Genomic DNA, 15533 nt, shown 5'->3' with positions numbered 1-15533 from the left:
AAAAAAAGAAAAAACACTGCAGGAAAGTTGAACAGCACTGGACGTTTAATCTAAATCTCCATACAGAAAGGTCTGTCTCAAAGGAGTCAAACACAGCAGCCAAACAAAATAAATGACCTCTCTGCAGGAACAACATTAAAATAAAGACTAATGTGAATTTTCTGCAACAAGTAAAAACTCAGAACAGCAGTCAAATAAAGAAATTAAGTTCACAAAATGTGACGTCCAGAAGTCGACCTGGAGAAACACGAGACGAGGAATTTATTAACAGTAACTTAAAGGAAGTCATTTGCTTCATTATGAATTCAGAGTTGGTTAATTTTTATTAATTGAGTGACTGTTTTGAGTATACGACAGAAAACTGCAAAAACTATGCCACACAATTTCTCAGAACACGAGGTAACATCTTCAAACACTTGTTCAGTCTGACAAATATTCAACAACCTGAATTTAGTTTCAATAACACATTATACCTACAACCAGAGAAAGCTTTGACAGACAAATAACTTGAATGACTAAGGATAAAGAAATGATTGCTGATCAGTTTTCTGCAGATCAACTAAACAGAATGAAGCTATTTTCCAGCACTACTTTAGAAATGCACTTTGTTGAAATATGCAGTTTTCACATCTGAAATAAAGGTGAAAACTTACATTCAAGGTCAGCAGGGCGTCTCTACTGGAGCTCAGCCAGTCCACTGCTCACCAGAGGAAGATGAACCAGATCTCCATCCTCATTGTACAGCAGCACTGTCAGCTCCGGCTCTTTGGCCTAAACAGACATGAAAATGGAAAGGCTGAAAAGATGACAACTGATGCTCTTAAAAATGTCTGAGACCAAAAGTTTGACATAAACTTGGCATTTGCAAAGCAGACAGACATGCAGGTGCTCTGACTTCTTCTCAAGTAGATTTTTCCTACAGCACCTCGGCATGGTAGAGTTTTTGTTGCCAGACTGGGCTTATGTTTGTACATGACATGATACTTATGCCTGCCCAGTGGTGATGTGATACACTTGCTCTCCAATCAGAGAACAGTATTCTGCTGATGTGTCCATAAAATGGGAACAGAGACGGCAATGTGATTAAAGAAGACTGCTAGCTAGTAAATGAGGTTGCAAACAATGCAGGATTTAAACTTGGTAGAAAAGCTGACTTTGACCTTGCTTTTTAGACTTCGAATATACAGATACCTTTTTTTCTCTGTAAAACTGATTGTGATTTAATTACTTATTTACAAGAACTGTACAAGACCAAATGCACCTGAAAACCAGGGAAACCCAAGGACAGCTCTGACAACAGTAACGCTGTGTGTTTCCTACCACAACGGAGGCGGTGATGTTGTTGTGCAGCAGGTCGATCATGAGCACGGCAGCCTTCACGCTCCATCCAGGGCTGTACGGCAGCACGGCTTCCTGCCTGTTGACACTCGGAGCCTTGAAGCCGGCGACTTTGACTTTTAACGCCCGGGATGGAAACTGCAGCAGCTCAGTCGGCATCTGACGCAGCCTGACGGGAACAAACACGATATCAGATCACAACGTGTAGAAAACCTGCATTCAGGGTGGGTTATTATTTTTTTTTTTTGCCTTTTTATTGTGATAGTCACAGTGAAGAGTGACAGGAAATGGGGAGAAAAATAGGGGGAAGACATGCAGCAAAGGGCCACGGGCAGGAATCAAACCCGGGCCGCTGCGTCAGAGACCAGCCCCTGTACATGGGCCGCCTGCTTAACCCGCTGAGCTATACGGGCACCTCAGGGTGGGTTATAAGAATATTTAGAGGTAAGCAACTTCTAGGAGCTATAGAGATGGATGTTTTCCTCAGGAGCTCAGCAAAACAGAAACCCTCACCAGTTGGACCTGAACACAACCACAAATGACCATTAAAGCGTGTACAAGTGTGTAAATAAACAACTAACAAGTTTGTCAGATCACCTTGAAATGCTATGATACGTCAGCGTTGTGTTCAAAACTTTCTACTGCTTACAAGCTTCCAAAATATAACTTAGCACAAGTTCAAAACATTCCATGGAGAAAATCTTTGCCTCTAATAGCATCTGATAGCGCACAAAGTTTTCCTAGTAGGCACTATTATTTTACAGCTAGCATCTGAAACTGTATGATACATTTTTATTACGCCAAGGAACGCGACTGAGTTATGTAAGGATTGACGTTGGTTTGTCTGTTAGCAGCATTACTCAAAAACAGACCAACAGATTTGGATGAAATTATCAGGGAAGGTCAGAAATGACACAAGGACCAAGTGATTACATTTTGGCAGTGATGCGGCTTATAGTCTGGATCCACGGATTAGTTTAAGATTTCAGGATAAACATTAGTAACTTTGCTGCTGTTGTCAATCTGGACAAAGCAGGAATTTATTCAATATTGTAGCTGATGACCAAATACCAGCAAAACTAAAGACAACTTTATCAGCTTCTTTTACTGCTAATAAATACATGTCAGCATGCTAAGACGCTACACTAGGATGGTGAACAAGCTAAATGTTAGACCTGGCCAGCATGAGCAGATGTCATGTTTGTGTGCTTCAGTACAGCCTCACAGAGCCACTCGCTCAGCTGTAAACTGTTAGTGAGGCGCAGAGGACAATAGTTCGGCTTCAACCTGAACTCCTGCTGTGTGTAAAGCTCATACTTGCTGGTGGGCAGCGTGTCATCAGAACCAAAGTCAACGTGTTGGACCAGGATCGTGACCGGCTCCACGCTGGTGAACTTCAACAGTCTGGCTCGGTAGAACTTGCCGTCACTGTACTCTGCCAGGCACGGACCACCTGGAAAACAGGGCAGTGTGAACTTTGTGAACTCTGCAACCCATAGACTGTTTGCTGCCTTCTAATACAGCTGCTCTGTTTTTTTTTCGGCTTTCTATTAATGTAAATATCTGACCAAGTGCTACAGAGACCACAGAGAAGGAGGATAATCTCATTGAAGGTACCTGAATGTTTGATGAAGAGCATAACATCAGTGCTCTGACTCTAATTCACTCATTTATTTAATTCTAGGCAATGAGTCAACCTTCACAGATACATCTGACCTTCACAACATGTACAACATTTATAGTAAATAGGTCCCTATGTACATTTCAGATCGGTTTTAAATATGTTACTCGTTTCATTTTTTCGTGTGTGTAAAAACAGGCAAGAAACATAGCAAACTGTTACCACGAGGGAAGTTGGTGAGTCGCGGCAGACTGCTGATGTTTGCATTGATTCTGATTAAAGCCTCCTCCAGAGTCTCTCCATTGACCTCCATATCAGCTGTTCCCTCCAAAGGCCACAGGAACAGCTGCAGGACAAATACCGATCTCTTATCAACAAATGCATTTATTGTCATTTTATCAAGTTTCCCAATGATCCAAGTGATCCAATTTTGACAAAACTTGGTGAAATACACGTCTGCACCCCATGAGAGGCTCATAATTACACTGTTAAGCAAGATACTGTGAAGAATGTGGACCCTGCCACAATCCTAAGCACATCAATCCTTAACAGTTTTCTTGGGTCGATGTCACCTCACTACCCTGTCTTGCTTGGTGTACTACTGCATGTACAGCATTTGTGCTTATAAATGATGTTATCTTTGTACTTATTAATCACCTCGTTGGGAGTCCACAGATGCTTGACCCTGACATGAAAGTGTTCTCCTTCCTGTGGCATGCTTGGGTCCACGAAGGGTCCCAGCATCGGTTCCTCCGGGCCCCTCAAACCCTGGAAACACAGCATGTCAATCAGTCTTGTACTGAGTCTACACTGAACAGCACATCCTCTCTCTGATGGTCCAGAATAGTTTGGAAGCAAAAAAACATGTATTGCATTGCATTTACATGGTAACAGCACAAGTAAAACATGAGTCGTAATGCACTTTTTCTGGCAGCTTTTTGCTGCAGTCACATTTTTCTTCACTGTGGGCTGTTTCTTTAAAATGATGACCGATACCAAAAAAGGAAAATGTATTACTGGTTTTGAAGCACAAATTTAGGATACACTGCAAACTCTGTCCAAAGTTTAACCGACTAAACAAATAAGATGTATGCCGAGCATCAAGAAAAAGATCATTTACAGTCTCTTTTCCTATTCAGACAGTATTAACAGTGAGGTCAGTTTCTGGGTGTTTTTCTGATTCACTGTGGACTCTTATTTCTCTGCAATATAAAGTCCTGCACCTCTATGGAAACAGAACAACCATGGCTGGAAGTAGGAGAACTCAGAAATGTCTTTTGGTAAGTTTAATAAAATTATATTGACAAAGTCATTTAAAAAAAGGGAAAAACAATGTTAAGTATCTTTATTTATTTAAAAAACACGAAAAAATTAAACATGCAACATTTTCCAAGTGTTGACAGCTGTCACCTATACTGAAAAAATGGAGACCTTTCATACTACAGATAGTTTAATCCTAACATGTTCTTGTTTTCTTATGTGCTTTGTACAAACACATCTCTCCTCACGATTGCTGCTTGAAGCTGAGTTACTAATGACTTGACAGTAGCATCAAGCAGTGCAGAATTTTGTGTTTTTTGTGCTTTTTTCGGACAGAATCTGGCTCAAGGAAACTTTTGTTTTTGACAAACTTTTAAAATAATTTTGATATCGCAATTTCAACCTTTTTTTCTTTATATTTTAGAATGGAACGGTGCATCAGAAACAATTACTTCAAAGACTGTCAAAAAGAAAGAATCTAATGAATCTTTGTTTTATTTCTGGGGCTGATAAATCATGTAATTTTGCTGTTTTCTAAAAGACAACTTGTCTTTCAAACCTTTCCTTACTTCCTCTGGATGAACAACTGCTCACAGCTGACCTCATCAGTTAGTTGGATTAAATGATGCAGGACAGTCAGCTTAAACAGTTCAGGATTTCAGCTGATTAGTAGTAGTAGTCACAGTAGTAACTATAGCTGTAAATACAGTTCAGCTTAGGTGGCGGTTAAACACTCATTTTCAATCTGTACTGTCACTGCAGTACCTCAGTGTTGATATCCCAGTCATCCAGCAGGGGAGGAGGAGGAGGAGGCATCAGTTCCTGCAGAGAAGCAGATATTTCTGAGTAAACTGATGCAGCATGACTTCATTTTGTTAAACAGAAAACCAACAGAAACAAACACATACAGACCTTCTGTGATGAGACAGTCGTGTCCTTGGAGGCGTGTTCGTGGTGACACACAATCCTGCTGAGGTTCAAACCATCCAGAAAGAGTTCAACTGTGATGGGCCCCCTCGGGCTGTCCGGCAGCTCCTACCACACAAATAGAGATACTGGGCTTAGATAACTACTTTACTAGTCGAGAAATTGACAACTGGACCACTAATCAGTGCTGCGTGCTGTTGTCAGCCATGAATAATATGAATATAGGAAGCATTCCATGGTAATACTAGATAATGAGTAAAACATCAATACCTGTATATATATTTATATGGTTTACAGTGTATTAGTCACATGACAAGGTAGTAAGTGTAATTTTACCACAACTTGCATATCCACACTGCGGTTCAGCAACATCTCCCTCAGCAAGGCCACTGCATCCTGCTGCCACTTACCACCAACCTGAAGAGACAGAGAGAGAAAAACAGAAGAGATGACTCTGTGAGTTTACTATGAATCATCTTCTTTGAAAAATTCAACCCTGTGGCAGACCGGTTTACCCCTCCAGAAACCAATGTGTAGCCTTTAAGTCAAAATGTGTAAACTTGAGAAGGGAACGTGTAATAACATGTGTAATGTATCGCTGACCAATTTCTTCACAAGCCACACAATACCTAACATTTTCAAACATAAAAGGAATCGGACATTCAAATCACATAACTTGAATGCAGGTGAAGTAAAGTTTGAAAACGTTTAAAGCTGCATCGGCCTGAATACGGGCCGCTGAAGTTTATCTGCATAAGCATTTTTAGCTGCAAATGCGATGATACAAACACTATACACCCATAGAAAGCTTAGATTCTCATGAATCTGCCAGTATAAACCACTTTCAGATGTGATTACCACAGCGGGTAATATAAACACATTTCTCAAACAAACAACAAAACATTTAAAGGGCAGAACTCACCTTTGGACGCTCTTTTACTGGTCAAAGATGAAAATAATCCACAAAAACCACTCAGAATCCAAGCTTAAGCATCCAGACAACACTATCAAGTATAATATTTTTTCCAAAACATGTCTTGAAATAAGTAAATAATCCACAAATAGCTCGGCTCCGTGCGCACGCACGTGGCGCATGGTGGCGCTGCTCGTTTCATATTCACTGTATTTATGTCCAGATTTTTATGAAGCATAGAGAAATCCACGCTGTTTTGGAGTCAAAATGGCGGCTGAACTGTATCCTTTTGGTTTACGCCGCATTTCAACCAATCAACTGACTCTGGCTTGCCTCCGAGGCCTAAACAGCCAACCGTCGCAGAGACTGACAGATCTGGACCTACCTCAATTTTGTCAGTAAATTCTGAGCAAATCATGTCAGAGAAAGCTTTTGACTGACAGGCCTGGTAGCCAATGAGCCTGCTGAATAGCACAATATAAATACAGCCTCTGCTAGCAGGGTTGTGTGACTTTTCACACGTCGGCTCCGGCTGCAGCTGCAGCCTGTCTCTCCCCCTCCCAACTGGAGCTGCTCTGAAGCGCTTTTTTTGAGTTCTTTATGAGTTTTTGGAGTGAAAATAATGTGAAAACGGCCTGAAAAACGAACAGAATTACAGAATTAACTCTTTATCACACCGAGTCCGAAATGCGTAGTTTATGTGTTTTGAAAAGCGTAATTAGTTACAGATATGCGTAATTGCGTAATAGGACACTGAATTGCGGAATTTATTATGCCGAACGTGGGAGGTAAACAGGTCTGCTGTGGGTTAATATGACACACTTAAAGGTTTCAGAAAGCCACATTTTGTTTTATGTCACACTCTTACAGGGTTGATGCCGTGCAGCTGACATGGAATACAGAGCTGAGGAACATCGTCACACAGCAGCAACGGGTACACATGGACCACTGGGATGTTCTCGATCAGGCCACAGTCGACATATTGTACCTGGAAACACACAAACACAACCATTACCGAATGAAGTATTACTTTATAAAAAAAGCTGTTCATTTACTGTTTAGAATATATTCCAACAGCATTTAGTAGCTGTGCCATATTTCAAGTCAATAGATCAAAGTTTTAAGACTCAAAAAAGTTTGTAGCACTTGAACATCAATTCAACATTTAATCATAATTTGAAAATAACCCTGAAAATATACCATACTGGATACAAGTGCAGCCAACCAAGCTCACCATCTGACAAAAGCCAATCCATTGTTTGACAAGAACTGCCCAACCACCGCTGTCTTGTTGGTTGCTGGATCCACTTTTAATGGTTCAGGAAAATACCAAGAAAAGGGGTTTTTGCATGTAGCTTCCTCACCTTGACATGGCCTCCCAGCACCTCCAGCAGCTGTCCTCGGTACCACAACATGTCAGGTCCAATGACAGCGCAGCCCAGGACCGACTTCCAGGTGTACGGCTTCTGTCTGGGCAGCGTCTTCATGCTCTGCTGAATCCTCTCCCTTAGCTGCTCCAGCTGACACTCTGGCAGGTACACACAAACAAACACTCACTGTCCACTTTAGGAACTTGTTCAACCTCATGCTGCACGACATTACAAGCCAGTGGTCATCAATCACAGTCACTCAAATGTTCCCACAGACAACACACATTAATACTCAGCTCAGCCATTCTGTGTCGATCAGGGTCATCTCTTGTTACTTGGTGCTTCTTTTTTGGGTTTTATGCTTGTTTTCATATATATAGCTAAATGTTCTCACGTTTATCAAGCACATTTACAGTTATGACAGAAAAAAATAAACTGAAGCCAAACTGAAGTTAGATGTTAGGCTCTACATGTATCAAATGTCAATAAAAGGAGGGAAGTCTTAAGCTGTGATCTAAAATGTTTTCTAAAGTCAGAGCAGTTTCAACAAGTAAAGATGAACTGATAGGAGAGACTTGGAGCAGCTATTGTGAAAGCTTTAATGGTCCTTTTTTAAGCCTGGATTTCAGAACATCCAGGTACATTTGGCTGGTTGATGAATAATATGGCTGGGATGAATAAATACGTGTGGCTTTGAACAGTTTAGTCTTTGGCACTGTCTTTGTTTTTTTGCTTATTACTATTATATTTATAGTCCAAACGAATATAGAAAGTGCTATGATCATCAATTAAAATAGAAATTCTCAGAAATAGCATACACCTCAACTTGTGATTGCTGGTTTTGTTTGAGAAACAGTTGTCATGTGACAGGTTTTAACAGCTGCTGCCTCAAGCATAATTTCCATGCAGGATGGCAGGAATATTATACTTCAAGCCAAATTTCTCGTTCTATAATAAAAGATCAGGTATGTAGTATTGAAAAAAAACATTTATCTGAGTGAAGGTGTGCTCTTCTGCAGACCTGCATTTTCTGTCCGAACAAAAATGACACCATCATCATCGACAGCAGAAACGGTTATCTGGATGTGACCGAGACCTGGCAGCTCTGGTGGTCGGTACAATGAAGTCTTCACCTGTAAGAAACACACGCACGCACGCACGCACGCACGCACACACACACATACACACATACATACACACACACACACACACACACACACACACACACACACAGAATTCAATCAGATATATCAATAATATTAGCTTTTATTTTCTCTTTGTAGGATGTCCTTCAAAAATATTTGATTCAAATAACCAACCACTGATTGCAAATTAAGTTTGCCTGAAGGTCTTATTGTTTGAAATGGTTTTGTATTCACGCAGATGGAGGTGAAGGAAGACGGTTTTGTGAGATCACCTTCTCAGCAGACATAATGGTACGAGGGGCTGGCTTTGGAGGAGCAGCAGTTGAGACAAGTGAGGATGGGGAAGGCAAAGAAACAACAGGACCAGAGGGAGTATCTTTCTTCTCGTCATCAGTTTTTATCTTGCTCAATGGAGACTGCGAATCAGTTTCAACAGGCTGTTGTACAGCAGCATCTCTGCAACATGACAGAACCACACAATTAGAAAAGAAACAGATGCCACTAACATCAGAAATAGAATAAAGGAAATGACTGTTGAAAATATATTGTTGCATTTGTTTTTGCATTCAAAGCTTTTGGTGTCAGCAATATTTCCAGATAGAGAGGTTGTCAGAAGAAAAATAAAAGGTTGCTTTTATCACCCAAGACCTGTAAAAAAACAATGATCCCGCACAGCAGCACAGGCATTTCCTGTGTCAAAGACACACACACCTTGGTTTTCTTTCCCTGAGGGCGAGACCCTCACTGACCAGAAAGTCTGCAATGCTGATAAACTTTCCCATTCTGTTGAAGCAGAACAGAGTGACAGGCAGTGGGCGCTCATCTGTCAACTCCTGAACAATGAGAGAAAAGAGAAACACATAATAAGCCACACTAAAGAGACATGCACAGTGGCAAGAAAAACAGCAAAATTAGTGAATTACTTAACAACAGAAAAGATCAGAAAGAAATGAGCCATAAACAGAGAAACACCTTGATGGTCACAGTTGCCGATGCTCCGCTCAGATAGTAGGCAATTATGTCACAGGCTGTATCAGTCCAGCGAGATCGGCCTCCTGCTGGCCTGAAGAGAGAAAGAAGCATGAGGGAGAAGTCAATTAGAATCCATAAGAGTGAGAAAGAAGTGGAAATCAGATAGTACACACTTCATCCAAAATAAAATACAAAAACAGCACAGAAATATCACGAAAGTTGTACAGAGTCAATCAACGCTGATACATACTCCACATATACCTACCCAACTCCTGATATACCAATTAAAAATTCAAATTGATGTCTATTTTAGAAAATACCACCCAGTAATACTGTGAGAGGCTGTGTGTGGGTGGTTTCTATGGATGGAAACATAATTTGTGTGTCACGGTGCATGACTAAATGCAGTGTGTGTGACTGTGTGTTGGGCACCTGATGTCGCTGAGAGTGCACTCGACTGCCAGGGATCCCACAGAGGAGGACGGCAGCGGTCGCAGGTCGCTGACGTGGACCTTCACCACGTTGCCATAGTCACATCGTCTCACCTGGTATCAGCCAACAGAGAAACACCATCACCAAGCCAGGCAAATTTTAAGCCATGATATTGTTTAAAGGAAAATTCCAGTATGTTTCCACTGGACGTATTTCTCCATAACTGTGGCTACTGTGCAAACGCATGCTGGAGAAGCCTGGTGCAGCTTTTCAAACACAAATTTTATATTAAGCATTTCATACGCTTGTCTCTGAATCTGACTGGAAGAGAACAAAGAAAGAAAAGTTTAGAACCACCATTGTCACTAAATACAAAGATATCTACAGCTGTGTCAACTTAACCATCCAGCATGTGTATCTGCACAGACTGCTCGGTCTACACGTGAAGCTGTCTTTCACTGCAGTTTTAAGTTGCATTCTGTGACTCTGCTGCGAGATTGTTTCACTAGTTAGCAGGTGTCAAAATCACCCCTCTCTTTCAAACTCCCCTTTTCCTCCCTCCATTCCTGACCTGTGTACAAGCAAAAACATGCACAGGACACTTAGGAATTGTACTGTATGGATCATGAAATGATCATGTGTCATCTACTATGACCAACAAGTTGCTATAATGGACAGCTATGAAAAATACAAATATTTATGATGGTAAAAAGCTCTGCTATTGTGAATGACACAGGACCAGAATGCTGGTAGAAAACTGGAAATCATGTGTTAATATATTGAATATTCTCTGCATTAAATACTAGCAGAATAACCATTTTTCTAATCTGGGTTCTATCAGCTGCAGTAACAGCAGTGTAAACAGACTTGATGGCACATCAGGACCAAACATAAAAACATATCCATACCATTTCTGCATCACCAGCTGAGAATGCATGTTGGGTTCCCACCACAATGCAGTGCTTACAGCATGTGATACTGTAACTACACAGCTTCATTCAGTGGTTCATTCTCAGCTAAGAATATGTACTGCTCATAAAGAATCATCCACAAACTATTTGACTGTAGGGAGACACTCATTGCAGCAGATTTAAATGCAAAATTCTAAAAATAACCTGCTCTGGATGTGCTGCTCTCACACTGGTGTATGAATGCATGTGAATGTTGGTGGTGGTCGGAGGGGCCGTAGGCGCGGATTGGCAGCCACGCTTCCGTCAGTCTGCCCCAGGGCAGCTGTGGCTACAAATGTAGCTTACCACCACCAGAGTGAGGATGTGTGAGTGAATGAATGATGGATTCATTGTGAAGCGCTTTGAGTGCCTAGAAAAGCGCTATATAAATCTAATCCATTATTATCATTATTGGATCAGGTGAGCTACACTGCATCAGTTACCATGAAGATCTAGCAGGTTAAAAGAGAGATACCTTTGTGACACTGAAAACTCTAAATTTAGGCTCAACATATTTCACTAACACACTAATGGCGATTCTTTTTCAGCGCACAACTAGCTGAATGATGTAGAAGGAAAAACAGTATATTCATGCTGCTTTTTGAAGCAACAGTTTTTATACCTCTGCAGTGTTGCTGGATGTGACGTCAGACAAGATCTGTCCTCTCTCCCAAACTCCACTAATTAGCGCAGCACAGTACATGTCTGCCTTCCACACCACATCCTGGGGTTCCATTAGTGCACACTCCTGCTTCAACAGTTCACATATCCTGTAAAACACAACAAGATCATAAAACTTTAAGCCTGCAACATCTTCCTGTCATCAGGACCTTTCCCTGTTTGCTTCCTGTGGATTTACAAAGCTAGTAACAATTAGAGCCCTTTTAGGCATTTATAACCCAGTAATGGCTGGAAATTAAAAAAAAAAAAAGATTGTGAAGCTATTGTGGAAATTTTCACAGTTAGCTCTCACAAACAAGAATGTGTTTGCACATTTTTCAGACAATGCTTGCCTGCACAGTTCCAACATTAGAAGACAGTATAGAACGAAGAGTGTAAAGTGTTTGCTCTATAGAATCATTTGTGCAATAATGGTGATCTTAAAAAAAATGCAAGTTCCACAGTCTAAAGCAATTGAATTCTCTTGTTTTAGATGAACACTGTAATTTACACATGAACCTTAGCAACAGTAAAGATGTACCATTTTTGCTAATGGACTGCTTGAAGAAATAAACTGATCTTCAAAATTGCTGATGAACCAACGAGTAGATTAACTGAACATTGATTTGACAAAAACTTGGTTCAGTATCACTAGTGGGAGGAATCTGACATTTAAATTAATAAATGCTGGCCATTCTACAAAACCGTATCAACAAAACTTTCCCTAAATCAGAAGCATGGCATACCAGTTCCAATATCTGGTTCATTTCAAAGAGTTATAACTTGTATTTTCACTTATTTACTGCTGACCTTTTGAGCTTAAAGTCGCTATGGGCGAACTGGACGTAGAAGCTGCTCGGTGAGTTGACGTGACTGACTTTAACTTTCAGGTCTTTGAGCTGAGCAGGAAATTTCAGCTGAGGTTGAAACGGCTCATCGTTCTCCTCTCCAGGGATTATTTGTTGCGGAGCAGAAGCCTCGTCCATGGTTGAACCAAGCTCAAGTGGAGGATCCCATATGGCACTATCATCACAGGATGGACTGTCATTCTTGGACTTCAAACTATAGGAGAAGAGGAGATAATTGGTAGAGAAAGAGGAGGCAGTGGGAGAAGAACAACAGGTGAAAATGAGATAACTTACAGCACAAAGATTACAGACAGGAGGAGGGGAAAACTAAACAAAGATGACAATACTGTATAAGGCAATGTTCCCTCTAGGTTTTTGGATGCATCGTTAGACTGTTGCTGCAGAAGCCTTTGAAATCTCTTGTAGGATAAACAAACCTATCCAAAACTCATAGAGCTGATCAACTACAAAGACTCACAATCAGCAGATTTCAAAACAACTGCAAGACCAACAACATTAAGCTGCAAATAGATTTGCCAACTGTCCATTCAAAAAGTCCACTATTATCTATTTTCTGTTCAAAAGAGTGGTGAACTCCTCACTGTTATACAAGGTCACACTTCACAAGAACTAGATCAAAGTTCGGTTTGTGGTTTACTTTGTGGTTTCCACAGAACAAAGTAACTCATTAAGTCCGACCTGCTGCTCTGACCAGACTCACTGTTACTGTTTGCTACATTCTTGTCTTCCTCTGTGGTGCTGCTCTTAGCCCAAGAGAGATAAAAACAAACTAGGGCTGGACCCGAATATCCGTTCGCTACGGCGGTATCCGGATATTAATTTTGGTATCCCCCGCCCCGCGGTCGGACGTTACTGGGCAGAATGAATATTCGGTTCTAACAACGCTCCACTTAATCTTTCACCTGTCGGAGATTGAAATTTAATTTAGATTTAAAGAGGACTGGACACAACAGGACCAATGAACCCAGAACCTAGAAAGAATCACACTGACATGACCTCCATTTTCACTTTTTTAAGGTTTTTCACAACGAAATTACCCTTCAGTGAAGTGGGTTAATGACACTCGCATATATCTGAAATGACACTAAAGCTCTTAACATGGGTTTTCTACTCATTCAGATTAGGCACTGCATGGAAATGTTAGGAACAGTGACCAAGTTTTACAATGATAAAGTTAAACCCTGCAATTAAGTATACAAAGCAAAAGATAAACTAAGAAAAACTGAACCAGTGAAGTTAGGAAGCAACGATCTAACAGTGTCTGCGCAGTACAACACTAGTTTAACAACTATTAATTAACACCAACACTGATGTTGTAAACACACAACACTGGAATAAACAGCCCGGTCTCACGGGGATTCGTGAAACTGTCACGTCAGTTTTTGTTTCGGTTTCGTGCGCACCAACACGATGTCGTCATGTTTTTCGTGCCGCTCACCACGAGCGAAACCCGCTGTGGTAATCACATCTGAAAGTGGTTTATACCGGCGGATTCATGACGATTTAAGCTGTCCATCGGCGTTTGCGGCCGCTACTGTGACCGGATGTCTGGCGGCCGCAAACGCCGATGGACAGCTTAGATCGTCATGAATCCGCCGGTATAAACCACTTTCAGATGTGATTACCACAGCGGGTTTCGCTCGTGGTGAGCGGCACGAAAAACATGACGACATCGTGTTGGTGCGCACGAAACCGAAACAAAAACTGACGTGACAGTTTCACGAATCCCCGTGAGACCGTGTTGGAATAAAATATGTGTTCAGTAAATAGTAAAAAAAAGCTATTTTAAACTCACACATTATACAAGATTCTTGCATTTTTTTTAAACTATCAACTTGTTGAAACAGTTGTGGATAACCCTCCAGAGAAGTCTTACCCCTCTTTGAAGCAGGCCAGCTCCTCTTTGATCAGCAGCTCAGCGATGTTGGTTTGCGGTCCGTTCAGGTCACCCTCAAACAGTTTGACAGGCAGAGGTGCAGACTTTGTGACATATTCTGGAGGAGTGCAGAGGAGAAAAGAAAAAGAGTGAAAACAGTCTTAAATAAGAGGCCTGCATGGGACTGTTTTCCTAAGTCAACTCCTGCTTGCACCCAGTCAATTGCTGACAGCTGCTACTAATTTTAGCAGCGTGTGTGTTGCACTCCTGCCTATTCACATGGGTGCGGTCATTCACACCCATAAAACAATTTATTTGTTCAATTTATTAGTGTCTTGTCACATCCTACCTGAAAACATATCGTGTTACTGTATAGTATTAATAAAAAGATACATACTTGTTTTCAATAAAACAAGTATCTTATTTTACTACTTGTTTTTTACTTGTATTTTACTACTTGTTTTCCTCCTTAAAACAAGTAGTAAAACAAGTATTTTGCTCTAAGCCTTTCTTCACATTTATTTACTAACCTCATGGTGGTTGGTTGGTTCATACATATCTTTGATAAGTTACGTTATTAATGCCAATTAATCAATTAACAATTAATTACCAACACTCCTTGCTGGATCCAAAGCCTAATGCAAGATCACAATGATTGTGTTTGTTCACAAGTGAGTGCAATACTAAAGTGAAGAGCTCACACACACATATCCACGTCACACCTGTAGCCATAATGGTGACCAGTTTTTGGTGAGCTAAGCTGATGAATCTGCTGGTGCAGGCTTCACTCCACACCTCTCCTTCCACCGGAATCACATCTGACAAACAGCAGTGGATTGCCTGGAATAGACAATTCATGTTGACTTAATCCACCATTATTTACTATATTGATAGTGAAAAATCTCAACATTTTAGTAAAAATATAGCATAAACAGGATTTTGTCTTTTTGCTCAGCATGCCAAATGTGTCAGCTCAGAAAATTCATTGAAAGAGTGCATGTGAAAACATGGCCCACAAATCCATTCAAGAATTAACACAAGAACTCACTTTGGGCCATTTTGTGAACACAATATAATTTTTTCATCTGGGATCATAAGGTTTTTCCTCAATGCTTGATAGCCCTATTATACTTTAAGACTAACTCATAACTGGTGTAAAATGTGTTGTGCTCTCATCACAAATTATAGCTGGCAAAAAAA

General features: G+C 40.8%; 1 protein-coding gene across 1 annotated transcript in view; it reads right to left on the bottom strand.

Moving 5' to 3' along the window:
- Positions 1-22: 22 nt before the first annotated feature.
- Positions 23-15533, bottom strand: part of rnf17 (ring finger protein 17) — a 28868-nt gene continuing 13357 nt past the window's right edge. The window contains exons 14-33 of the mRNA XM_051959412.1: positions 15056-15173; positions 14334-14451; positions 12399-12650; positions 11551-11698; positions 9979-10091; positions 9547-9637; positions 9286-9407; positions 8847-9030; positions 8451-8562; positions 7424-7587; positions 6928-7047; positions 5483-5563; positions 5132-5254; positions 4985-5041; positions 3617-3727; positions 3182-3305; positions 2656-2791; positions 1321-1507; positions 654-771; positions 23-237 (exon numbers count right to left, since the gene is read on the bottom strand). Of these exons, the coding sequence (XP_051815372.1) occupies positions 676-771; positions 1321-1507; positions 2656-2791; positions 3182-3305; positions 3617-3727; positions 4985-5041; positions 5132-5254; positions 5483-5563; positions 6928-7047; positions 7424-7587; positions 8451-8562; positions 8847-9030; positions 9286-9407; positions 9547-9637; positions 9979-10091; positions 11551-11698; positions 12399-12650; positions 14334-14451; positions 15056-15173 (2457 nt within the window). The 3' untranslated portion in view covers positions 23-237; positions 654-675. The remainder of the gene's footprint in view (positions 238-653; positions 772-1320; positions 1508-2655; positions 2792-3181; positions 3306-3616; positions 3728-4984; positions 5042-5131; positions 5255-5482; positions 5564-6927; positions 7048-7423; positions 7588-8450; positions 8563-8846; positions 9031-9285; positions 9408-9546; positions 9638-9978; positions 10092-11550; positions 11699-12398; positions 12651-14333; positions 14452-15055; positions 15174-15533) is intronic.

Source organism: Acanthochromis polyacanthus, chromosome 14 (assembly GCF_021347895.1).
Source record: "Acanthochromis polyacanthus isolate Apoly-LR-REF ecotype Palm Island chromosome 14, KAUST_Apoly_ChrSc, whole genome shotgun sequence".
In the NCBI taxonomy this organism is placed as follows: Eukaryota; Metazoa; Chordata; class Actinopteri; family Pomacentridae; genus Acanthochromis; species Acanthochromis polyacanthus.
The sequence above is the reverse complement of the archived record's forward strand: the minus strand, read 5'-3'. Positions and strand labels throughout refer to the sequence as shown.